We start from the raw sequence: 26,470 nt of genomic DNA, 5'->3' as shown, positions 1-26,470 counted from the left end.
ATTAGTGAAATTTCAGAAGGTATCCAAGACCTATTGTTTGACTAGACTTTTGATAGACTACCTAGGTCCACTGAACATTATAACTAATGTTGGTTAACAGTCAAAATTGACTATTAGTGCACAGTGATGATATAATAGTGGCACATCTCATAAATTAAAATATTTCGATTTTATTTTGAATTATATATTATATCAAAGGTACCATAGACTGGGGTTATTTTCTTTACTGGAATCTTCCTACAGACTATCCCAAAGCAAGTAGGATTGTCAAGAATTACCTCTAGTCTATGATATAATCTTCAGAATATGTTAAATACAAAATTAATTTTTTTTTTTCAGGTTTGCCACTATTAAAGTAAATAAGATATATATAAATATTTTTATTACAAAATCATTCAGTCTGAATCAAGTAAAAAATTCAGTTTATTATTTTTTTTTCTTGTTATCAACTTCTCTAAAAATATTAAGTTAGTTCGATAGACAAATAAACCTTAAACTAAACAAAAGCAATATTTTTTAGTGGTTTATAAATTTCTCTTACTTATTCAAATAGTTGTGCCCTCTTTTAGTTTGAATTTTATATAAAATTTCACTAGCTAATATATTTTAAATGGTTTTCAATAGTTAGATTGAGAACATTTGAAAAAACCTACCATTTCTCTTACATGCTGAATCTTCAATTATTTTTATATCAACTGGAAATTTCTTTTGATTGTTTTGTTTAATTGATAGTATAATTCTTTTGTTAGAACAATTTATTTTTAATTGTATTTCTCTTCACTAAATAAGAATTTATTCTTCACCAAACTATTTCATAATAGTAATACGTAAATAATTGTAATTGTAATTGCAATTACTTAGCATCAAAATTAATTGTAATTGAAAATCTCAATTACAATTACCCTAATTTAATAGAGTAATTGTAACTACTTTACAAAATTATAGTAATTGTAGCTATGTCTTGCAATTCCTTTAAGGTAAATGTTCTTCAATCAAAACCACTACTTTTTTATGTTTGGAACCATGTAAAGGTTATCTTAGTGTAATAATGACACAACTATGCTCATGTAATTGAAGATGTCTCTGTTGCAATTCATATAAAGCCATACCATTACTTATTTTTAAATTATACAATATCTGCTTTCATATTATCTTTAAAAATAATAAATAATAATTTTTATATAGGGAGATGGTCAGGGTTGCGGTCAAAAGAGAAATAAAAATAGTTATAAAAACTATTTTTATTTCTCTTTTGACCGCAACCCTGACCATCTCCCTATATATCAATTTTTACGGTCAACTATACATACATATATATTAAATAATAATTTGTTGAGAATTGATACAATGCAATGTCATAGAGAAACCAAAACATCCAATAAAGGTACCAGTGCCTTTCTCAATTAAATAATCATTACATATAATTAAATAATACTTATCAAGGATTCATTGAAGAAAACAAATATGTACAGCTTTAAATCTATAATATGGTTTATCAAGGGTTGGGATGAAGCTCTTTTAAATATTGATTTAATCCTAGGTCACTTCTCGCCACGCTAAGTGATGGGGAAGCCTCATGATGACTGAAAATGAAAAAAAATTGATTACATTAAAGCATTTTAATTATCATTTGATAGTTATATAATAGAGTGGAATTACAAATAAATTTGAGAAAAATATACAGTTATCTCCTTGCACATTTAGTTTATTTGATGCACGTCAAAAATACTGCACATTTTGATTTATTTGTATTAATATAGCCATCTAGCAAGATATATTTTATCTGTACATTATTGTTATTTTCAACGGGCCTAGACCCAGAATAATATTTTTCTCTATTCTATTCTATATACACTTTCAGAAAATGGCAGAACTATCTCTATATTATTGTTGTTTTCAAGAGAACTTGTCCCAAAATAATGTTTTTTTTCTATTCTATATCCAGTTACAGAAAACTGTGGAACTATCTCTACATTATTTCATATAACTATCTCAACAATATCAACTATATTGAGGGTCCTTGTCCCAAAATAATGTTCTTGTTTTTTTCAATTCTATTCTATATCTAGAATAGATATAGATCTTTTTTTCAATTCTATATACAGGAAACCATGGGACTATGAAACTATTAATTCATCCAAATAAGGATATTTCATTTTTGATATAAAACTATAATTGTAGCGATATTTTTAATTACATTTTTAACACATGCTTAAAATGGTAAGTGCGAATATATATGTGTATACATATGGGTTCAACGTAGTCAACCTGCTTAAAAACACAAAAGTTCCGAGTTCAAATCCTTATTTTGCAATTCCTCAGGCAATGAAATCCTCCATCTCCTGGGTATATGACACTTCTTGGCCTACCAAGGCAATTTTACTGAACACAGATAGGAGTGATCTACCCAGGAATCGTGTTATGGTTTCCAGAGTTCCAAATAGCTGGAAAATTTTAATGAATGGAAATAGATATTGTAATCTCTGATTTCCTAATTTAATTTCCAAACAAGCTGTATTGCAAAGTTGTGGCAAGGATTAAAACAAGTAATGTTTCAATTATAATCCTAATGTTTTAACCAATCAGCTGTCAAAGAATTAAGAATTATTAATAAATAACTTAAACATTTAAAAAACGAATATTTCAGGTAATAATTTGAATCTCAATGTTGCACTTACGTGTTATTCTTGCAACAGTAGCCATTTTTGCAGCAGTAGCGTTCATTCCGGCAGCAAGTGTGCACATTACAGCAATGGTACCCTTCATCACAGTACCTGTTCAAACTGCACCAATCAGCTGTAATTTGATTAAAATTAAAATGATTCATAAAAAAAAAAAAGATAGATTATTTAGAAACAAGAAGACTTGTAAAATCCACGTTTCTTTCACAATTACTAAAGTCCGCATTCTTGTCCAGTCCACCTCTTGTTTTATTTATATAATGCTGACACAAAATTTCTCTGGACATTCTGGCCTTAACACTGCTCAGGGAGCCCATAACAGACCCACAGATGCTGGCACTAGATCTATGAGATCCTCTTCTCCAATTTCAATATATATCAAGTAATAATAATCTCTGAACCATCAAGGCTAGATAAAATTTAATATTATTTTCTGAAAGGTTTTATATAATAAAGTTTATTCACACAAAATGTATTTTAAATATAGTAAAATGTACTACAAATATCTACCACCAGCCTTTGAAATGGTATTTATTTATTTTTTTGTTTGACCCTAATACAGTATCCCAGGAAGCCATGGTCCCTTAAAGACAAAGGAGCTTCCTTACAGAATATGTTTTTGTTAAGAAATGACCATACCACTGTTGTCAGCTTTGATTACCTTAGTCAGTCAGTTAGAAAGATAGAAGAAGTGTTAGAAAATCCCCAACTCGACCAGTTGAAAGGAAGGCACAAATAAATTACCTCATGGATCTGGGAGATCCAGTTACAGCATTGGAGAGTTAATCCTTTTTTATCATTCATTCACAAACAGATAATTTTTTTGTAAAATTTTTAGTCTTTATTTTTGTTTGTATGTTATTTGCAAAAGAACACTCACTAGGAACCTTATTGAGCAATCCATCAAACCTGGGATGGGCCACAGTAGCTGCAAGAAATAGGGCGAATACAACAAACATTTTCAACACTACTCTCTTTTTTGTCTCTTGGGATTTATATAAATCTATGTCTGTGTATTAAAAATACAGTAAAAACCTAATCAAGCATGTTCAATAAGGATTAAATTCTTTGTTTTATCTTAATTCTATGTGATCTCATGTTCCTTAGATTATCATTTTATTGATAACTATTAATACATACTATCTCTATTTAAAAATACACCATTATTAGAGGAATAAAAAAATTACTTTTGGGAACTCCAGATCTTTATCTATTTTTGTCCCTTTTCACCTTTCATTACAAATGAAGCAATAAATTAAAATAATATAGTATTTAACAAGATTTTTTTTCTTTTGTTTTAAACTGAAACAATACATATCATACTCCCAGAATTAAAGGGGTACAATACTAAAAGTTTTGTTGAAGTCTAGTTGCTTTCTGGGAAGACAAGGTCAACTTAAAAAAGCTTCTAACAATGATGATTTGTGGTTGTCTCCTCATCCTCAACATGTATTTTCTTAAATCTTAACTATCTATTAGCATAAGCAGTAGCTTTGGTATCAATTATAGATATTATAGTCTGAATTCTTGCTATTGTTAATTATAGGACAGAGAAAGGCTGAGGACAATGGAAGGCATTTCAAGTGTTCCGTACCAGACTCCTGTTTATTGACGATCTCCTCCAAGGACTACTCGAAGGTCTTTGGCAGTGTATTCAAATCAACCTTTCTACTGAGGATCATGATCCTATACACCTTAAATACACCAACTTATAAACTAAATACTGAAGAAATTTCTGTACAAATGGATTGAACAAAAGTGTAATATATTTAGATGTAGTTATTAAATGAAATACAATTTTATATATCTGTCTATTTTCTCAATCAGTTCTGGTCCAATAGAAAGCTATGTAGAATTTTTATATTGGTTTGCTATTACAAAATTGATTTTTAAAATGTTGCTTTTAAGATAGGGTAATTTATAACACAATTCATTGTATATGTATCACAGAAAAGTACTGACTTGTCAGTAGATATCATTCTATGATATAATTTTGAGCATATTATACACACACAATATATACACATTGATAATGTTTATATACATTGTATGTGTATTTACTGTAGAACATATTTCATTCATAATTTAAATTAACTCAATAAATTGAAATTACTATACTCACTAGATAAGAATAGTAAAAATCTAGAACTTGGTGTAAGTTAATTACCAATGTGTCATAAAGAATAAATTAAAATCTTTTTTGATTCTTCCATATATGGTTTTATATACATAGTGAACATTTATGTACAAATACTGAATTTTATCTATGGAAGAAATTCTTGATATTTTTATCAACTCTAAAAATGTTTAAATTTATTAATTACAAGAACAGTGTAAATTGTAAACATTTTTAGCTTTCTGAGCTAAAGGACCAGATTCGATTCTTAGACCTACAGTTGGCATTTAAAAGTGGTTTGGCAGACGTATTGGTCTACTGAAACCTAAAGAGATGACTACCAGGACGTTAATCCAGGGACGTATTAGGTAGTTGGATCATAGTATTGACAATACTGCCTCCAAAGAATATAATATCACATCTTTAGGTACTTCAGGGCTAAGTTATTTATTTTTATGAATAATAACAGAAAATTTCACTAAGGAAGTTTTACTTAAAATAAAAATTTGTAAGTAAATTTAAACAATCAATCTTTAATTGTAAATTTATTAAATTATTAAATCAGACTTGCCCTAGCTCCGTTAATAGTTGAAAAGTAGGGATCATTTTTGAATGCTCAAAACCATCAAGCTATAATTTACCTCAACTCACCAATAATTTTACCCCAACTTCAATACATTATTTGTTGAAATAATATGTATTTATAAAAATAAATAAAAATTAAGAGGTTATTCATATATCCTATATATTATAGGACATCACAACCAAATCAATCATTCCTTATCCTTCGATATGGAAGAAGGAAACTAGGGGATGTAGAAGATATTTATTTATTTTCATGATTAATTCATGTACTAAGTGGTATACTGTTATTTTGGAACTTAAAGAATCAGTTAATTATTATAAAAAATATCTGTCAGTGTTTCCACTAGGATGTTTGCACATATCGTGGTTAAGAAAATTAAATGATCAGGGATTATGAAGTAAATACTTGTAAATATAGTTGGTTCTAAAAGTAACATTAGAGATTTAAATTGCATATTTATAGAAGTTAAGGTGCAACCATAGATTTTAAAATAATATGAATTGCTAATATTAAACATCTGTAAATAAAACTATGCATCCGTCCACAATATTTTATTACATTAGAACTTGAGAAGGTTCAAAATTCTAATCATTATAAAAATATTTAACAATTAGTAATTTTTAAATTATTATATAAAATGTTAATTAAGAATATGTATTAGTAAAAATGTAAATACTTTCAATTTTATAAAAAGGTGTATGTGATCTGGGGCTCATGGTTGCAAGTGCTGATTACTACAAACTTTTTTCAGAAAAACTGCTATCAGTATAAAGAATATTTGTGTAACATTGTTTAGTAATCAATATTTAGACTAATCTGGTCATAATTAAATTTTAAAAAAATAATTCTACATATTGTTAAGTTATAAGTATGCTGTGTATAAGGCAACCCAATGAAGTTGGGTAGCTAAACATTTTTTAATAAACTGTTTTTCTCTCCTAAGAAAAAAAAATAATCAGTTGTAAATGTCTTTTCTCACAGACTTAATGGAAAAACAAATTGTTACTATAAAATTTCTAGCAAAGAAAAATTCTAAAATTTTATTCTGTTTACAATAGAGCAGTTAAAACAAGTTTTGTTATTAACAGGTTTACATTCTGACATGAATGTTGGAAATGTGTAAGAAATATACATTGGAATTTGATTCTGCTCAGTAGTAAAAAAAAATAGCTTAATAATGCTGTTAAAATCTGTTAATAAATAACACATATTTAGATAGATCAAATTGGCACCTTTCAGATATTTTAACAAAATGGTTCTGTAAAATTACTTAACATATCTGTACCTACCGAGAGGAAGTTGATAACTTGTTAACTAATCAACTATACTTATCAACTTCTTCATGGTCGGTATGGACATAACATACGATGTGGCAATATTAAACAATATTGTTAGCCATTCATCGTCACATGATGTAATTAAAATTCTTGCCCAATATTTTTTCATGAAATATTGGATAAAGGAAAATACATAAGATATATTTAATTATGTAAATTATTGTAAAATAAAATTATTAAAATTTTTCAAAGACAATTAATTTCTAACAGCGGTCCAACTAAGTTAGGTTATAATGAAGTAGATATTAGAAAATATCATTAAGTATCTAAGTTAAAATGTTAAAGCAATTATTAAAATATTACAACTAGCAAGGCTTTATGATTAGTAAAATATTGAAAAATGAAACCAAGTAGAAGAAAATGTTCATGATTTTAATTAATATTTTTCTCACCTTTTTTATTTAAAAGCTTAGTAAGAATGATTTATTCATATCCGCCCAACTTAGAAGGGAGATTTACAATTTCTTTAAAGAATTTCCTCATGTCTATTTTTTTTTAAATATAACTAGTCATAATAGCCTTAAAACATTTTTATTCTAATCAGATCATAGGAAATATTGTAGGATAAAAGAAGTAATATAGGGCATTGCAATTTTAACAAACAAAAACACAAAATACATACTTTATGAAACTCTATTTTATCAGGATTCCTTGAATTATCTAAATTACGTTTAGCTAACTGTATCTATCACAAATCAGTAATTTATTAATCACTTTTAATATGAATTTGCTAGCATAAGGAATTTGGAGTAGTAAAATAAAACAAATAATTTAAACTTTATTATATATAATAATACATACAAATAACTATATAATAATATTTACATACAAAACTTATAAAATATAACTATCACAAGAAAAATATAAATTTTTCCAACATATCTAAAACAAAATTAAATATCTAAATGACTTAAAATGCAGAAATAGTTTTCCCTCAGTCAATATATTTTGTTTAATCAAAGAAGTTTTATTAACAGTAGCAAAGTAAAGCATATAAAAAAGAAACATAAATGCTTGACTAAAGTTATTCATGACATTCATAAAATTCAATATAGTATTAGTGACTGGTTTTCCTAGAGACTGCGCCAGTTGATGCAGGGAAACATTTTCACCACATACCCTATTTCATGTTGTTTAACCCTCACTATAAATTCTAATAAGATTGCTCTATTAGTCTAAAAAAAACTCACAACAAGTACTGATTGTTGCAGATTTAATTTCTGACATTCAAGAGGCATGTAATATATATTGTATGAGAATATCATAGAGAAAACTGAGATAGATAAAACTAATAAAAACCATTCTAATTTAATATCCTTCCTTACTGAGTTTTTTAAAAATAAATTTTATTTTTTCATTGTATTCTACGATTTAATATAATTAATACCATATGCTAGATCGTAATATTTTATAACTATAAAAGTACTTCATTGAGAAGTACACTGAGTTTAAGTTTTTCTGTAAACATCTGCATTAAAAACTATAATAATGATATATAACTTATCTTTTGTGTTTTTTTTGGGGAATAATAAAACAATCTTACTAAAATCTGGAAGAGTTAGATAACATAAAGAAGGGAGGAAATGTTTTTCTGCAATTGGCACAATCTGTAGGCAAACCACGTAAATCACCCACCTCATAAGGAACTTCCAATACTGTAAAATGTGGAAATAAATTGGGTAAACAATATAAATGCAATGAATCAATAAACAAAAAAATATATATAAAAATGAGACATATTTTTTAACAAAACAATAAATAAATATATAATACAAGGGTGGTCATAATTCACTTATGGAATTTGGGGAAAAAATTTCGATCCAACCCAAGGAAAGACTGAAAATATCGATAAATCCATCATTTACAACTATATCACTTTTGTATCAACAGATATACAGGTAAATCACAAACCCAACTACTATTTGTAAATATAATATGATGGAACAAAAAGGAACAGAACAAATATTATATTTATAATAGTGGTCTCTCTAATCCTCTATCTGACTAAAATATATTGATTGTTTGATATAACAAAAACTCTCAATCATACAATAAACAGAAAACACAGCCTTGGTTATGAAAAATGATAAAAGCACATAACCCTTTAACAGTAAGCTACAACACCTCTGTCCAAGGTGCCCACCCTGCTCGCCCTCCCCCTATCTCGTACCTCGTCAAAGGGTTAACTAATTATTAACATTATTTGAATGACTGAACAATTATATTAATACATAATATACTCGCTAAGAAAAGATTATGAAGCAATATTAATAAATGTTTATTCATGTTAGTCTAATTTTGTATGAAATATATAGGAAAGTAATGGAAGATTTTATGTTAAATATTAGCAGGTAATAAGCAACCTTCATTATCAATACTAAATTACTGTTTTAGTCTACAAAAACATTTTGTAAACATTAGTTATTTCAATTGTCAATTGTTATTGAACATATATCAATTTATTTGTACAAACATAAATTCTTATATTACACAGGTATTTTTACAAGTAATAAGTAAATTGACTAAAACATTTTTAACTAGAAATATTTTTATAAGTAACATATTTACAAATTCATACTTTAATTATTTATAATTCATACATTAATAATATTTATGTGCACAGTGAAACTTCTATATATGTCAATGCAATTTTATATCTTTAGTCAATGATATAACAAACAAAATCATTTAACACACAGAGTTAGAAAAGTTTCACTGAGTATATTAATGTATTTTTGTATGTAATGATAAACAATCAAATCATACAAATATTATAAATTAACAGATTAACAAATACAATTAATTCTTAAAATTCCATATTAGAAAATAAAGCAGCAACATATATAATTAGTCTTATCCTGATGGTTTAAGATATACCTATTCCACAATTAGCACTCATAATTAGTACTAATAAAAAGTATAACTAGAGTAAAGCATTCATGATTATTTAATGCAATAAAAATGATCATCTTTAACCACTACTTAAATTAGCAAAGAAAACTCTCTAGCAAACTATTCTCAACTTAATAAAACTGTTACTCAAACTGAATAATAAATACTGTTGGACAAAAGTAAAGTAGAAAAAAACATTTATTTAAAAGTATTTTTCAGCTACTACTTTATAAGGTGAAAGTATCATAAATAACCAGATGACCAACAATAAAAAAAAACAACTCAAAATCATTAATAATAGAGCTTCTGGACTTCTATTTGAAATATTTTGTTAAGGTGTAAGAGGCGGATTGTTGTTAAGTTAAATCTGCTTAATCCATCAGTTTTTGTAGTATTTTCAACAAAAACCATGACTTCTGCTCTGGATCAAAAGCTATTGGAGGAGAATGGGGGTGTATTTTAAATCCTTTTTACATTACTCCTAGAACATGGTTTCAGAAGTTTCTGGGATATCTGACACACACACACTGCGCTCAGACAAACATTAGGCAGAAGTGAAGAACTTTGTCCTTAAGAGATTGAAAGTACAAGAGAGGGCTAGAAAGAGGTGACTAGATCATGCAAGAAACAAGAAATGACATATGACCGATGACTGTTCTAACATTGAGACATATTGTATAGATATGTTATCAACATGAGGCAGCACTCAGCAATTTCACTCCATGAAGTATCTATCTAATCTAATAGTGATCCCATGGAGAGGAAAAACAGGTTTAGGGAGGTGGTTTTGGAGGGTAAGAATCCCACACTATGGTAGGTGCCTAACCATGTCTTTTTTTTTTAAGATATCCCTACCTTTGTAAAAAAACAAAAAAAAAAACATACATATATTTATATCCAGAGGCCCCCACTGGTTGAAATCCAGTGTGTGTGTGTCTTCTAGTCAGAACAATAGATTCAAGTCAACATTTCAACTAATCTGTTTTGTTTTTTTACAGTTTTAAGCTTTTGTCCAGATCTACAGCCCTCTAATTTGATTCAAATGGTTGAAATTTTGATATCAACTGAATCAGTGTTAGAGAAGGGCCTTTTGCGGATGTTCAAACTTTTTCTCCGACCCTACCATTTTTTCAAGATTTTATACCTCCACTGCCTCTCATCAGTGAGTTAAACAATTTGAAAATCTGTAAGTAAATTGAATTGATGTTAGAGAAGTGCCTCGTGGGGGGGGGGGGTAGAGGGTCTCAACTTTTAATTTGATTTTTTTATTTTATAGACCTAGAATAATGGAGAAATTATTAAACCAAAAATTACTTTTTTATTTCCCTTGACATGAATATTTTAAAAGGGAACACAAGTTGTAATATCTCTGGTCATGTGGGAAAATGCTAATAGTCACTTTTATATTACTTCAAGGTTGTAAATTTAAAAAAATTCAATTTGCAATTTTATGAATTTGATTTACATGTTATAATTTGCCACCATTATATACCACTGAGTCTTTTCTCAGGAACTTAAAAATCTTTGCTAGGTTATAAAGTAGACTCCAGAGTATGAAGAACCCTTTCTTTTTAAAGAAAAAGTGACAATATTTTGCCATCTGTGCAAAGAAATTAAAGTAAAATAATCTATTCAAATTTATATGTGTTTCTATTCAAACTTTTATCCAACAGTTCATGTTCAAAATAAGTATATGCTAGTTTTGAATGATTCTAGATATAAATAATTAAACTCAAGTAAAATATTAAAGAAAATGAGATCAAATATTAAAGTAAATGTGGTTCCTGTGAAAGGTCCCTGTGTCACAGGCTTCAGAATTATACCATACTCAACAATCCCCAACATAAACAAAACAATAATGAGGAAGAGCCATGGCGACGCCCACTGTACAGAAAGACTGAAACAAATTTTTAATTTATCAACAACAGGAAAGAAAGTTTAAAAATTCATGGTTAAAATAACCACACCAGTGGTGTTTTCAAAGTCTGCATCAAAAAGTAGGTTAGGAAACTATTAAAAAAAAAAATTCTATAAGTAAGAAAAAAATATTGATGAAAAGCGTCGGTGAACCTCATGTCACCTCACACATCTTGTCTCTTCCTATCACACCTAACGGCCCACTATCCTCATGCCGCCTTTAGCAGTTAAAGGGTTAAATTACAAGTATCTAATTTACAGGAAGTAGTAATTTAAAGGGTTATATTACAAAAAATAATATTCAGTATCATTTTAAACACACATCCAATCTAAAAAACTCAATACATCAGAATCTATGAATCAATAAGATATCCAAACTGTTGTTCTGATTTCATTACTCCTTGATTATGTGTCATGTTGGTTACCTCCAAATATGTGTTCACTGATTTATGAAAATTATATTTAAAAAACAAAGAAGACCGGCATAAAGTAAATTTTGACAATCTGACAAATTGACTGCAGAGCACTTCCTACCACTCCGAAGGCAGGCTAGAAAAGTGACCTCCCTTGACGGGAAATGTCATATGTACTCCCAAGCCACCACAGCTTGAAGATAATATGTCATCAACCGTGATCAAAGTGTTAAAGGTAATTAAATAAGCCGAATAGTACAGTAGCAAAAATATACTCTGAAACAGTATATACAGTACAGAAAAATTCATAAACTTAATTTTGTAGGTAAATTACCTTATACAGATTTCCATTAAAGATGACCATGTATATGCCCATATTCAAAAGTAATCTTTAATTCTCCAATTTTCGAAATAGGAAGAACATTCGGAGTCCAGTCAATCGATAAAATAGAAGGAGATTCTTGATCAGGTGAGTCAACTCCTTTAATATATAAAAAAAAATATTAATTTTATATACACAAGTAATCAAAATTATTAATTGATACAGTCAACCCTAATTAAAATACAATTTGTTATACTGCAAATTCTGAGATAACGCAGATAGCTCTGGTCCCTATCTCTGATTAGTTTATGAATAAGTAATCTTTAAACGGAATATTTTTTAATTTCCACAAAAAAAAAAAAAAAAACTGTTCAAAGACTCATTTATGATAAAAAGAAGAATCGAAGTCAGGAAACATTTTTGACGCACCCAAAGACCTAATGGTTATTCCTCCCTCAAGTTCCTCTACTTCCTTATCATTCTTCCCAATCTCCAACATATTTCGTCCAATCCTCTATCTTTCCTATAGCCTGAAAAGGGATTGTAATATGTCTTCTTAACAAGGTTCCTTCTCCATCAAAAGTTCCAAACTCCAGAACTGTTGCTATTCTTTTATATTTACACAAACCTTTGAAAAGATTAGTCCATTACCAACGTTCCTCATATCTTGAAGAAAAAGATCTCTCTTTGTTCTAATAATTTTACACAATCTAGCTAATTATAAATCATTCAAGAGCACTTTAAAATGATTCCGTGGTTACCTCATCTTCCCTCTTCTTCTCACGTGGCATCCCTCATGGCTCCTCCCTCACACTAACTTTTCTTCATATCTACATCATTGATATACTTGCTTTTATTTATCACTCCCGATATCATCTTTCTACTGATGATTTACAAATTTATCTTTCCTTTCCGATTGCTAATCTTATTGAGGCATCCTATAAACAGCAGAGTCATACTAATAGAATATGTCACTGATATGAAGATGAGAATAGTAGACCAAACATTCTATGGGAAGCCAGATAGATGCCTGTGGAGGCCAACCCCAAAAATATATCAGATACAAATTTAAAAAGAACATTTAATTTTAATAAAAGTTTAATGCTAATTAATACTAGTACTTTAACAGGCAAAATGATAATAAGCTTTAGAATATAACTGCAACTGAAATTTTAAATAATTATTAATCATTGAAATTCATAACTTGATGGCAGAAAATACTAGCAAATACAGTGAACATTCCTATTTATGGAAGAGCTACTACTACCAGCACAATGTTAATATATTATCATAAAACAAATTAAAATTAGAATAAAAACCCCATACTAACCAATTTTGAGATATGTTTTAAGTTCAATGGGTCGGATTGGACGCTGGCCTTCCCGCCTCACTAGCCCTTCTTCAATACTAGCAGGATCCAATTCCTCATAAGTTCCTTCACCGGTCTGAACAAAACTTCTTGAAAGATTTAATGAGAGCTAAAGGGTAAATAAAGGAAAAAATATTACTTTTAAATTCCATTTATATATATTAAATATTGTAAATCTAAAATCAAAACGGACATCAGAACAGCTCTAGATTGGCTTAATAGAGAGGTTAGATTTTCTTGACAACTGAGAAAAGTGTAAAAAAAATAGTGAGAAAGTAAACCTAGTAAAACACAGCTCTGACCAAGAAAATCCCAGAAACATAACCATAACGGCAATACCCTGAAAACCTAGATTTTTGTCTTAATGTCATAGCCAACTACCAGTTCTAAAAATCATTTCTAAGTTTATACAAATATTCTGACCTATTATAGAAGAACTGGGATTATAATTTGTGCATGGGAAAGACCTTATACATACCGACAAATTAAATCAATTTTCTACATAAAAGAAATAATTCATTGCAAAAAGATAAATACCAATTTTAGATGCAGTTTCACTCCACAATTTAAAAATATGTTGTACACATCAAATAACTTTTACTTAACACTCTAATTTCAGATAGAATTTTTCATTAACAAATTTAAAACTATAATTTCTTTATTATTCAGGTAATAATTCTCTTTACTATATATGTTAGTATTTATATAAACAATCATGAATTGATAAGTATTATGTGTGTTTTAGCAATCCAATATATTTGGTTAGCATTAATAAAGTGTTTCTCTCTTTCATATATAAGGAAAGTGAAAGTAAAAACTGACTACTGCCATAATAACCACTGAAACACAAAAACATTCATTTTCTCTTCAGTTAATTATCACTTTTTATTCATATTTTATATTTATCCATTTTTCCTTACTGTTAGTAATAAGAGATGGTAAATTATTTCAAATAAATGATAGCAAAGGTACTTCTATATCAAAGATACTAGGAAGATTTTTTTTTTAATTCAGCATTTAAGCCCTGTAAGACTATTTCAGTCTGGATAAGACCTAACTGATCATGAATAAAATGACGAGTTTAACCAAGACCATTTGAGCCGTTTTGGATAAAATGGTAAATAAATGTTAAATTGATCATACAAAGTGGTATTTCTATGAGTCGTTTTTCGTAAAAAAGTCGCTATAACATTCCAAGTACAATCCTATCTTAAATAAGTAATTTCAGTTATGTACGTTTCGTTTTTTACCTGCACTTTTCATGCACCCACAATCACATTACTTACACACTATAAATTTCACATTATGGTAAGTAGAAATAAAAATTTTCTCAGCTCTAAAATGATAAATGAAATACCACAAAAATTGTCTAGACATCATTTCTGCTCCCTCTCTGTTGGTAATGACCCATATTATTCAAGTTCATTGTGAAAACTTCTAATATTAAACTTAATAGATAATTATTTGACTATTTCATACCTTGTCATTAAATCAGAAAATTCAAATTATCTAACTATTATTGCCTACATAATAAAAACTAATTAATAGCCATAATTAATTTATAAAATAAAATTTCCAATTTTTTTTTATAAAAGAAGTAATTATAAACAATTTTGAAAAGATTATTGATTGTTTTATTGCAAATTTTATTCAGATAAAAAAAAGTTAAATAATTTTCTGAAATTACAACTTATTATTTAAATTATACTACATACATCAAGACAATTGAATTTAGACAAAGAATCAAACTAACAATCTAAAGGAAAGATATTACTTACTAATGGTGTGTCGAAGATAGCTTTGGCATGAGATAGATTAGTAATATGCCAGGTATAGTTGTAGTAAGTTCCAAATGGAGGAGTCGTTTTTCTGTCAAATGTTGAAACTAGGTTTGGGAGACGCTTACGTTTATTACCTTCAATGGATTGAGTCATGAAACGATCCAACAAGCAATCAAAAAATGACTGTAAAATTAAAATAAGTATAAATTTAGTTTCATAATAACATGGATACTTTCTGAAACATAATTAGAGCAGCTTAAATCTAATGCTTAAACTTGTTTAAGAATGGGAGAGAAAAAAATGAATAAAATCTTGTATGAGCATGCCAGGAATCATATTCCTTTTACACTGTCTCATTCCAATTTCCTAAATATAGCATTTAATATCCACCCCTTCAAAAACAGAAGGATCAGTAGTAATGTATTGTAAGTAAAGTCAATTTGCACCAAATACAAGATAATATTTATGTAAACAACTTCAAAGGAACCTATCAAAAGTAAAGAATTATTACACTTTAAAACCTATAAATGAATATTTTTTTTTTTTCAAATTGGTTATCTTTCTTTCATCTGTCTATATATCTCATAAGCCATCTACTGTGGTATTCATAGTAGTCTTATGACACCGAGATAGACGACAGCTTCCTAAACTTTTAGTCTGTATATTGTGACATAATGACTAATGAGTTTTGTGAATCCTCATTTTTCTCCCTTCTTCAATCTTTTTAGCTCTCATCCCCATTATTATCTCTCAAACTGATGGGAGCTAATAAATTTTCAAAATCAGGTAAAAGAACATGTTTTATTACAGCGTATACACTTTCTTAGATTTTTTCTGGATTTCATTATTAGTAAGAGAAGTAGAGGATTTTACTCATCTTGTTACATCCTTATTTATCCCACTAAGTTCATCATTTGTTAAGATAATAGTGGAAAAAAAGAAATCTGTCTATATTTGAGAATTTTGAGTTTCCTCATGGCAAAGTTCTTCTAGGTCTAACCAGTCGAGTATGGTTTGGCCACATTACCATATACTTTCTCTTGTCTTTGTTTATTGTAAGCTAATTTAATTTGCTCTCAAGAAGTTTGTTTATATTCTCCTGTTTACTTCCAACAACTGTTATGTTATTTACATACTTCATTATCTAAGCTTTCATTCTAAAATATACTACTCTTTTCATTTAAATATAAGTAGATAGTCAGGGTTGCGGTCAAAAAAATAAGAACAAATAGTTTAACACTATTTTAATGTTCGACGTTTCGCCCCACTTTGCAGGGCTGTTCAAAGTGAACAGTTGAACAGCTGTTCAACTGTATTGCTGTTCAACTGTATTGCTGTTCAACCGTTCGATTTGAACAGCCCTGATGAAGCCCTGCAAAGTGGGGCGAAACGTCGGACATTAAAATAGTTTTGAACTATTTGTTCTTCTTTTTTTGACCGCAACCCTGACCATCTACTTATATTTAAATCTTTACGGTCAACTATATATACATATATATACTACTCTTTTCCTTTTGATGTTTCTTATTATTATTATAAATTCAAGAACTTGATTGAAAAGCACAAGTGACAGACCATTCTTTATCTCATATTTAATAATTTTTATGATGCTAGGTAGAGGTATATTGATCATAAATCAATAGAATATACAAATTAAAATGAAAAATGGTATTAAAAATAAAAACATCTAAAATATGTTCCACAAGAGTAATTTTACTTTTACAGATTAAGCATTTATTTTTTAATTCAACTAAGTGCCAATTTAGGTATACTACATGTTATGTGACACTAAGAAAAACAACCTGACTTACGTGTGGAATGTGGAAGACAAGAGGTTCAGGTTTGCCATCAAGCTGAAAATGCATTAACTGGTTCATTCTTTCCGTCACAGAAGCAAGCCAATTTATGAAAGGTAATGTTACTGTGTTTGGATCAGGAGACACTAACAGAAAGAATAAAAAATGAATTCATAAGATACTAAATAAACTACCAACATTCATGCAACAGTAATTAAAAATTAAGAGTATAAGAAAAAATTGGAAGATCGTTGATTGACTGTGTGTAGAATATAAAAAGAAGGTGGTCCGGGTCAAGATGGTCAAAAGAGCTTAAATAGTAATTAAACTATTTATTATGAGTCAACCTTTTACTCCACTTTACAGGGCTTCATCAGGGCTAAAAAAAGATACAAACAACTAAAATAATGTAACAAAGTAAGAGAATGGATAAGATGAAATAACAATTACAAAAAGGTATTAGACAATTAATGAAAAAAGAAATAATGACAAATAAAAAAGTAGATACAAAAATACAGTACACACTAAAAGACGTAAAATATGGTAAATAAGAATAAAATAAAGGAAAATAATATATAAAATAGGACACGAGTTGAGGAAAGTACAAGAATAGAGGAGTGGGGGTATCGTTATTAGTTATAGTGGTGGACTTTGGAATTCTTCTGACCCTATCTAGACCATCTTCCTTTTATAAAAGATAAAATATATATTAATACTGAACAATGAAAAAAAAAATCATTTCTGCTTAACAGATTAATTTTAATCATATTACTTAAGCGATTAATTGATTCATAAAGGAAAACGAACCAACCTTCAGCAAAAGGGAATTGTTTCATTAAATCTTTGTTTCCTCCTCTCTTTTTTTCTAATGTGTTTGAACTAGCTATTTTCTTTTTTCGTGGTTTAGGCTAGGATAAAAAAAAAACAATGATAATAAAGAACAAATAAAAAAAATCCTTAATTAAAGTTCTGTTCTAAATACTTATTATTAAATTTCTGTTCTAACTAATTATTATTAAATTTTAAGTGATTAAATTCTTATAGTACTGACTCATATTTTATAAAAATATCATAGCTGACATGTCAAGTGGTATATAGTGACTATAATATAATTATATAATATTACATACTGGTAAAGCTAAAGTCTGAATACCTTAGCATAAATGAAAAACTTATTAGTATAAATATTATATATTATTATAATATAAACAAATATGAATATGCAAATCCATTATAAATTTAATTTTTGCAGCACATTTTAATATAAAAATTTACTAAAAAATACTTTGGTCAAGCAATTATTGGATTAGATTAATTACCTTAATCTTTATTTTACCAGTTATATCTTGATTCATAACTGATGAGAGAGTTTGAGGGTCAAGCCCAGTATCAAGATCATTAGAAACATCAACAATCGATGTCAATCCATCTAAATCCTAAAAATAAACATTTTAATTACATTGTTAAAATATTACAATAAATTATATAGAGTGAGTACAATTCAAACAAGGTTAAGAATTACACAAGCAGCCAGGAGAATCAGTGTCTTATAAAAGCATCACATATGCAAATAATAGAAAGAAAATCAATCTAATTGTGGTGTAAATTTTCATTATTTATTTTTTCCACTATCGTGGATCAATATTTTGAGAATTTATTTTGGCAAATATCACAAAAACTATAATTTTTTAAGGAACATTGTCCTCATAAACTACTTCATAGAGCATTTAATAAGCTCAAATTAAATCCCATAAGAGCCATAATAAAATCCCTTAGATTAAATATTTTCCAAATATAGCTTTTTTAATTTGAAAATGTTTTTCTGCATATCGAAGAACAACATTTTATGAAATTATTTTGTAAAATACCACAAAAACTACTATTCTATGAAAAATTATCCTTATGAACTGCTTTATAGTGAATTTACAAACTTTCGAAATAAGCCGTAATGGAACTCATGACAAATATTTTTGAGATACAGTTTTTTGCAGTAGCAACATTTCCTTCTAGACGAAGAGGAAAAATACCAAACAAAAACAATAATAAATCCATGATCTCCTCACATTATGTTCCTCCAACCATAATCTACAAACAAGACCTGAATCTACTAACACCAGATAAATGACAAGTGCAGTTTTGTAAATATATAGCCAACAAATGTACATTGCTTTAACAATACCATTAATATTAATTATTGTCCCAGAATAATGTTTCTTTTTTTTTTTATTTCACTTCATTTTATAAAGTCAAATCATTAACAATATCCTATTAAGTATTTTAACAGTAATATACATTGATTTAATAATTAAAAGTTGATAATTATTGAGTTATCAATTATTTGATGAAGTATGATTAATCATAGATATTTTCCCCATCTGCACAGCTTATTAATATCTATGTCTAAGAGCTTATTAATACCTACTTCTAACAGCTTATTAATATCTACTTCTAAGAGCTTATTATTTATTTTTTTTAAATCAACAACTTCTTACCGATTCAGGAAATTCAGGAAGCATGAAGGAACTATCTTTATCCAATACTTCAATTTCTACTTCACTTTGATTAATAGTGTTATTTAACATTTCTACTAATCTGCACTCGTCCTCTACAATTGGAATCATGAATAATAATAATAATGTAATTATAAATATAAATAAACAATGTTTTTCTAAACAATTCCATAAGAAAAAAAATAATAATAAAAAGTGAACCAATTCATACATTGACATACCATTTGCATCAATTTCAACAGTATATATTTCTGCAATCCTTTCTCTTGAGACAAATGTTGAAAATTCACTGATCAATTTCGCATCAGAAGCGAAAGCAGCTACACAAGCGTAATAATGAATACAGTTTTTTGAGTTATCCAATGATTTGGCATGATTCTTAAAAAAAAAAAATTAAATTGAATTTGAAAAAACCAGTCATTTAAAAAACCTAAATTAAATTTTATCAAACTCATTATTATAACAAAAGTACTCTATCATAATAATTACAAAATAAAATGTTTACATTAAACCAGTTTTGTTTGAATTTCACTTTTTTTCACTAAGATTATGTTTGACTGGAAATACTTTTGTGTGGTTAAGAGACAAGAATCATTCAGTTATTTAACCAGTCGACCTCTCCAACTCTAATAATCCTTTCAGAAATCCAGGAATGTACTCACCTGATTACTTTAAATGACCTTAGGTCTCTGGCATACACTGAATAGATTTACTATAATTTAGGCTGAGGGTGATAATACTGAAACAAATCCTCTTCTGACAAATGGTTATTAGTAGAGAACCAGATTTTAGTGCAGAAAACAATGTAGTAAAAAACCCAAAATATGCAAAACCGTGCAGTAAAAACCCGAAATGTGTATAAAACACCCAAATTCTGCAATAATCAACTTTACTGTTTCATTTATAATATTATAACATGGAAAGCTTCATCTTGTTTGAATCAAATTAAACTCACTAAATAATCTCTTCATTTAAGCAAAGATACATTAAAAACTAAACTATTCTCATTAAAAACCTAAAATTCTGCCCATAATTGAAGATCTATGAAGAAGCTAATTGATTTTATATTTCTACTAGGAAGGCTGAAATCCATTTTTCAACTTGTTAAAACTACGTCAATTTAAAGTTTTATTAAAAATATGCAAGGCACAGATGTATATGCACACTTCTCAGTTTTACCTTAAACCTCTCGTGAAATTTAGACCTGATTAAATATCAACAGAAATTTTTTGGTCATGTTTCAATGTTGAGAACACAGCATTTAGGTACTGTTTTGAGGAAAAAATTTACAAGAAAATATGGAGAAAAATAACTATAGTTCTTCAGGATATTGAGCAGAATAAATCAGTCATAGGACATCTTTAACTAAACCATACAGATATCCTCAATTTTGTAAAGATTTTTCAAAGTAGTCCTACAGGTTGACACTTTGAAAGAAGTGTTAAATACAGTTTAATATATATATCAACATGAAAGTGATTCCTTAACTCATCAAAAACACAAAGTTTTGTTGATTGAGTATTTAGAAATGCTGCAGAAGATTTGAAACTTTTAAACCACCTAATTTGAGTGAACTCTCTATGACTGACCAAAGAAGGTACCAAGGGACCTTCCTGCTTTTTCTCAAAAGCACTAGGTGTCATTGAATTAATTGGAAGAAATATAAGCTGTTCCACCAACAATTTGATAACAAAATGTTACCATCTGCAAATTTACATCAATGCTGCACATTTTTTACAAAATTTCTTTAGAAAATACATATGTTTGGATTTGCAAGACAAGCAATCATATCAATGACTATATCCTCTGCCCACTTCCTAGCGCAAAAGGGAACTTGGCTCTTGAAACCATTAATCAGAAATGGCTAAGATTTAAAAAAGCACCGTATACTAGTTTTAATTATTGATATTTTGAAACAATAATGAAAAAAAGAAATCAAACCTTGTATGTAGCACAAGTACAAGTAAAGTAAGAATCTTTTTCTTTCAGTCTTGTAGAAAAAAAAAAGGTAACATGAAGAAATCCGAGAGGATGTTTTGTTGTAACTTTACATTTCACAGCCATTATAGCTTTTGATACCCTTTGAACTAAAGCACCAGGTGTTTCTGTGTTCAACTGCCAGATTGTCTGAAATATTAAACTTGAGTTTGTATCAGGTATTAGAGCAAAATATCAACAAAGTCTATTTCTAAGTTAATCTTAATAAACTTTAATGTCTAAAAAGAAAAAATAATAAAAATAAAAAACTTACATCTTTGATATATTTAGAAGTATTTATTGTTTCTAAGGCTTTGTAATCAATATGAAGAACAACAGCATCACTACAGCACCTCATGGCAGACTGTATATGCTGGCAGGTGGTATTTGGTTGCACCATTCCACTTTCCTAGAGCAAATTAAATGATAACATATGCACTAATATTGCTAATTTTAGTACCTCATACAGTGTAACCTGGTTAAGTCTATACTGAATAAGTGAGGAACCTCTAATACCAATAATTAACAAGAGCACTTTTGCATTGAAATACCTCTGTTAATTGAAATTTTCAAATATTTGTGATAAAGATTTGATTTATTACATTTTTTATTCAATTTTTACCTCTATTATTGGGACTTTGTGGCTCAATAGCTTGTATAAGTAATGTACTTGATCAGATATGGGCAGATATGTGACAACTTTGTTTACAAACATTTGAATTTCTTCCCCACATGCTTCGTTTTCCAGTAATGCCTAAGGTTTTGTACTATAAGCAAGTGAATAAAAGTGCACAAAATGTTAATGAATCAATAGTTTCAGAAGAGCTCATTGAAGACAACATTGTTTCTACATGCTCTTCTTACTTTTTGGAAATAGAAAAAAAAGACGAGGAGAATTGTGAATAGACTAGAAAGAGTGACAGAAAAGGCATTAAAAACCTTGCATAAATATTTTGAGATGTCAAATATTGATAATCCCTGCATAGTTGATTAAATTTATATCAGTGAAAAATACCTTACAGCTAGTAGCACTCAAATACAAACCAATACACCATATTTTTTTAAGCTGTAAGTTTCGTTTTTTTTTTTTTTTTTTTAATGCCTACCAATAAAAACATAAAATATTTAATTTTTATTAACATTTTCACCTCTATAAATGAATATCAGTTCATATCGACCGCTATGAGTGAGATCATCTATAAATAAGATGACTGTCATTTTTAACATGCCTATTTGGAAAACTGGGATAATAAAAAACCTCTTTATGTGATAAAAATCCTAGGTCCCCTGAGATCGTAAAAAAAATAATTATTTTAATCTTTACAATCAAGTTCCCAAACCGTTACTTAAAAAAAATAATTAAAACTTGAAAAAGGATTTGGCTGGTTTTGGAACACCTCATATAATGATTACTCTCTTTATACTTATTTGGAGAAACCTAATAATTTATAAAATTTAACTTATTTATATGAAATTTATGCCTAGAAAATTTGATAGATGAGGTCTGGAATGAAAAAGGAGGAGGATGCTAGCACAGGACTGGGAGCTATGGATCAAGCTCTATCGGAAGGCACTTCACGGAGCTGCAGTAGAAAAGGAGTGATCAAGAAGAAGAAGTAGATTTTAAGCATACTAGCTGGGAAGAAATACCCTAAACGCTAATGGTAAATAAAAAGTTAAATCAATTTGAAAACCTAATCATCACCTTATTTCAATATTAGACTTAAAGCCAACTAAAAATAAAATTAATCATACATGACACTTCAGCAAATTGGTATTGAAAAGTCGCTGACAAGATTCAACAAAGCATAAAGCTGAAAGACTGTTCAAATAAGCTGACTCAGTTTCATCAAGATTAGGCTGCACAACAGGAAGTTGAACAAATCCCCTAAAATCAGGTCCCTTGTCCCTCACTCGAACAGAAAAAACCTAAAACGAAATATTAAACAAATTTATTATTTTTAAAGAAAATATAAGTATCTAAGTAAGTACAAAAAAATATATAGTAATCAAACAAGAATGGTATACTTACACTTTCACTATTAACATACAACATAAATTATCTGCATTTTTATTTTTATTGTTTTCATAGTTTATTCAAGAATAACGTGTATATGCGTACATTAAAACAACTAGTTAAACACTAAAAAATTTTTCTTTTTCACATTAATTCAGATTTTACAATAAAAATCTTTTTAACCTTTAATAATCTAATACAACATTTGTGATTGTTATTAGTAGCTATCAGAATTTCATATCTTTGGAGAATGAAGAATAGTTAATTCATAAGTTTAAATCACAACAGTAATATATATATACTCTGGTTTTTTTTTTCATGGAATGGCCTTAGAGACCCCGCGAATACCATCACTTTTGGCTTCTTTCTCGTTTTTGTTTTTCCTTTCCTTCCATTTTCCCTTATTATCTCTGTGTGACTTTGTTTTCTTTCTTCTGTCCACATCTCTCTGTTTATTTCGTAGAATCATATAATTTTTTTTGTTAAGTTTTTACTTATAAAATCAGAAAGTGCAAATAATGTTGAGACATAATAGTTTATTTTGCCTCATAGTGGTATTTTTTTTTTGTCTAACTTATCTATTTATAGTATTTATAAAATATTGATATTTTGCAAAACTAGGAATCCGAGTTTTCATTTTATAAACGACTGTTACTTAAATTTGTCAGAGTAACTAATATAACTGTTGTAAACATAGAAATAATCTCAAGACAAGCTTCATGTTACAAAGTGAAAATATCTATGTATATAAATTACTATAAACTAGGAAAATATTTGGCCATTATGTTAAACCATAACGTGTCAAATAACATTAATAATTATTTGTTTACTTTATATATAATATCAAAAATTCAATATAATGCAATTATTATTGTATTTATTTAAATGGAAATCTATTATGCAACAACAAAAATAATAACTGAAAAAGATTTAGTTCACAAATTCAACATGTAAGAAAACTAAATATCACTTTGGTTCACAAATATTTGGGAGAGATATTTCATTAAATCAAGAATAAGAGCTTTTCATTGTTTTATTTTTCTGATCAACAAAAATAATCTCAACTTCAGTCCTAGAGGGGTAGTATCAATGACTTTTTTCGAAATATAACAATGTGAGAGTACCTAACTTAAAACTGGCCAAGATCCAAACACGCCATCTAGTTTCAAAAATGGACAGAAATACATAATTGTAAACAAAATTATCTTTTTTATAATTATGAGAGATAGTTGACCGTGGATGATGAATGAGGAGAAGATGGTGCGGTCAATGAAAAACACAAATAAGTACGATTAACTTATTTTAATGTGCCAACGTTTCGGCTAGAGTTTCTAGCCTTCTTCAGGGCTGTTCGCTGGAAGATCAAACGCCTAATCTAATCTAAAATTATCTTTTATGTTAGACAAAATCGTGACACAAATATGTAGGTTCATGTTGTGATTAATTTAAATATGGAGTAAAAATAAATATTAAATATCAAATCTAAATTGGTTTGAATTGATCCCAAAATATAAAAAAAGAGTAGGTACCTGATGACAACTTTCTTAGTAAAAAATATGTATTTACATGAAAATCCTGGCCCTAATCTAAGAAATAAATATATTGTATTAACTGTTTAATGATGTTTTGTATGTAATCATACTATTAACTATGCCATTGTTCAAGAAGAACAAAAATAGTGTTGTTCAACTATTTATTGATGGAAAAGTTTCAATTCTCAAAAAATTAACCATCAATAAACAGTAGAAAATTTATTTTTGTTTTTCTTCACTGCAGCCCAAACCACCTTCTTATAATTCACATCGGTCAATCATCTATAGATTATAATAACATATTGACTCAAATCTGTAGATTCAATCACTGACATGTGTGTCAGTGAATATTGTTTATAAGTGCCTCGAAATAATTCAAAATACAAAAATCTAATCATGTTATTATTTGTACTTTAAGAAAAAAATAAGAGTAGATTTCAATTACTGATCAACATATCTTTCTTACTTTCTGTTAATCAAGGTATGTTGCTAAGTCATCTTCACTTAAGACACACCAACTATTATTGTTTAAATACCTGAAGAAATAATAATGTAAATTTGATACATGAAACACCCTGAATCAGGTTTTACAGAGATATTCAAGATGAGATATAAAAAATATTTTAATTTATATGCTCCTTAATAATAATTTATATTAGGAAAGAGGGGTTACAGGTTGTTTTCAAGTTTAAAAATAAAAACTGTGTACACAATAATTAATATCTTATCAGAGATAAAAATGTCTTTTACATCAGCAAAGTAATTATATTACCTGAGTTGAAGTACCAGTATTAAGCTTGCAAACTTCCATACTTTGTTTTTTTCTTCTTCCTGCCTCAGTGAAAACAACATCACAAGCTTTATTTTTACAACTAAGACCTCTGGTACCATTAAGCGTCCCACACTTGTAACATTTCCTAATTCCACGGAGAGTAGACCTTCCCAGATCTTTTAACATAGCCCTAAGACGATCTTCGTTTTGCATTATTATTTAAATTAAAGCAAAACAAAAGTTTCAACACCACTCAATTTAAAGTTGCATCTTTATTTCCGAATTTAGATTAAATAAGTCCAATGCTCATTTTTTTAAATAAGTAGTATGGTACTTAATGCTGTCATGTTTAATAGCAGTACTATTTGCAAGAATTTGATCAAAAAGTTTTTGCTGTCAAGAATCAAATCCGCACCGACATCAATATCAAGCAAGATATAAATAAATACGAT

General features: G+C 28.2%; 2 protein-coding genes across 4 annotated transcripts in view; one reads left to right on the top strand and one right to left on the bottom strand.

Annotated features, from left to right (window-relative positions):
* LOC106692463 (ciliary microtubule inner protein 2B) overlaps window positions 1–6,905 on the top strand; it is a 96,530-nt gene extending 89,625 nt beyond the window's left edge. The window contains exon 7 of the mRNA XM_014438420.3: window positions 4,228–6,905. Coding sequence (XP_014293906.1) covers window positions 4,228–4,293 — 66 coding nt within the window. The 3' untranslated portion in view covers window positions 4,294–6,905. The remainder of the gene's footprint in view (window positions 1–4,227) is intronic.
* On the bottom strand, window positions 1,572–26,455 carry LOC106692466 (uncharacterized protein C2orf42). 3 transcript variants are annotated; one of them, XR_010843865.1, is made up of 14 exons: window positions 26,019–26,455; window positions 23,453–23,626; window positions 21,972–22,106; window positions 21,662–21,847; window positions 19,942–20,098; window positions 19,703–19,815; window positions 18,530–18,646; window positions 18,022–18,118; window positions 17,226–17,356; window positions 15,412–15,597; window positions 13,595–13,742; window positions 12,277–12,423; window positions 2,679–2,796; window positions 1,572–1,583 (listed from the first exon to the last, which is right to left on the bottom strand). XR_010843865.1 is itself a non-coding variant. In XM_067049044.1 (13 exons), exons 1-12 carry the CDS (start codon window positions 26,229–26,231, stop codon window positions 12,293–12,295), a joined length of 1,788 nt encoding a protein of 595 aa, XP_066905145.1. In that variant the 5' UTR covers window positions 26,232–26,455; the 3' UTR covers window positions 2,679–2,783; window positions 12,277–12,292. The 3 variants fall into 3 exon arrangements, 2 of the variants coding, with proteins under 2 accessions (XP_066905145.1, XP_014293910.1); XM_067049044.1 differs by lacking the exon at window positions 1,572–1,583 and having other exon boundaries at window positions 2,679–2,783; XM_014438424.3 differs by lacking the exons at window positions 1,572–1,583; window positions 2,679–2,796 and adding an exon at window positions 7,299–11,509 and having other exon boundaries at window positions 26,019–26,454.
* Between the last annotated feature and the right edge of the window lie 15 nt (window positions 26,456–26,470).

This window comes from Halyomorpha halys, unplaced genomic scaffold (genome assembly GCF_000696795.3).
Source record: "Halyomorpha halys isolate HHAL.00 unplaced genomic scaffold, Hhal_1.1 Scaffold58.1, whole genome shotgun sequence".
NCBI classification, from domain to species: Eukaryota; Metazoa; Arthropoda; class Insecta; order Hemiptera; family Pentatomidae; genus Halyomorpha; species Halyomorpha halys.
This window is presented reverse-complemented; position numbering and strand designations above follow the sequence as displayed.

What these genes read in the sequence shown, in the direction of transcription:
- LOC106692466 (XM_067049044.1), bottom strand. Translation starts at nt 26,231, where the DNA reads ATGCAAAACGAAGATCGTCTTAGGGCTATGTTAAAAGATCTGGGAAGG. An exon ending in CTTCTAAATATATCAAAGAT is followed by an intron (nt 21,848 to 21,971) that starts GTAAGTTTTTTA and finishes TTAATATTTCAG; the next exon opens with ACAATCTGGCAGTTGAACAC. An exon ending in CTGGTAAAATAAAGATTAAG is followed by an intron (nt 18,119 to 18,529) that starts GTAATTAATCTA and finishes TTTTTATCCTAG; the next exon opens with CCTAAACCACGAAAAAAGAA.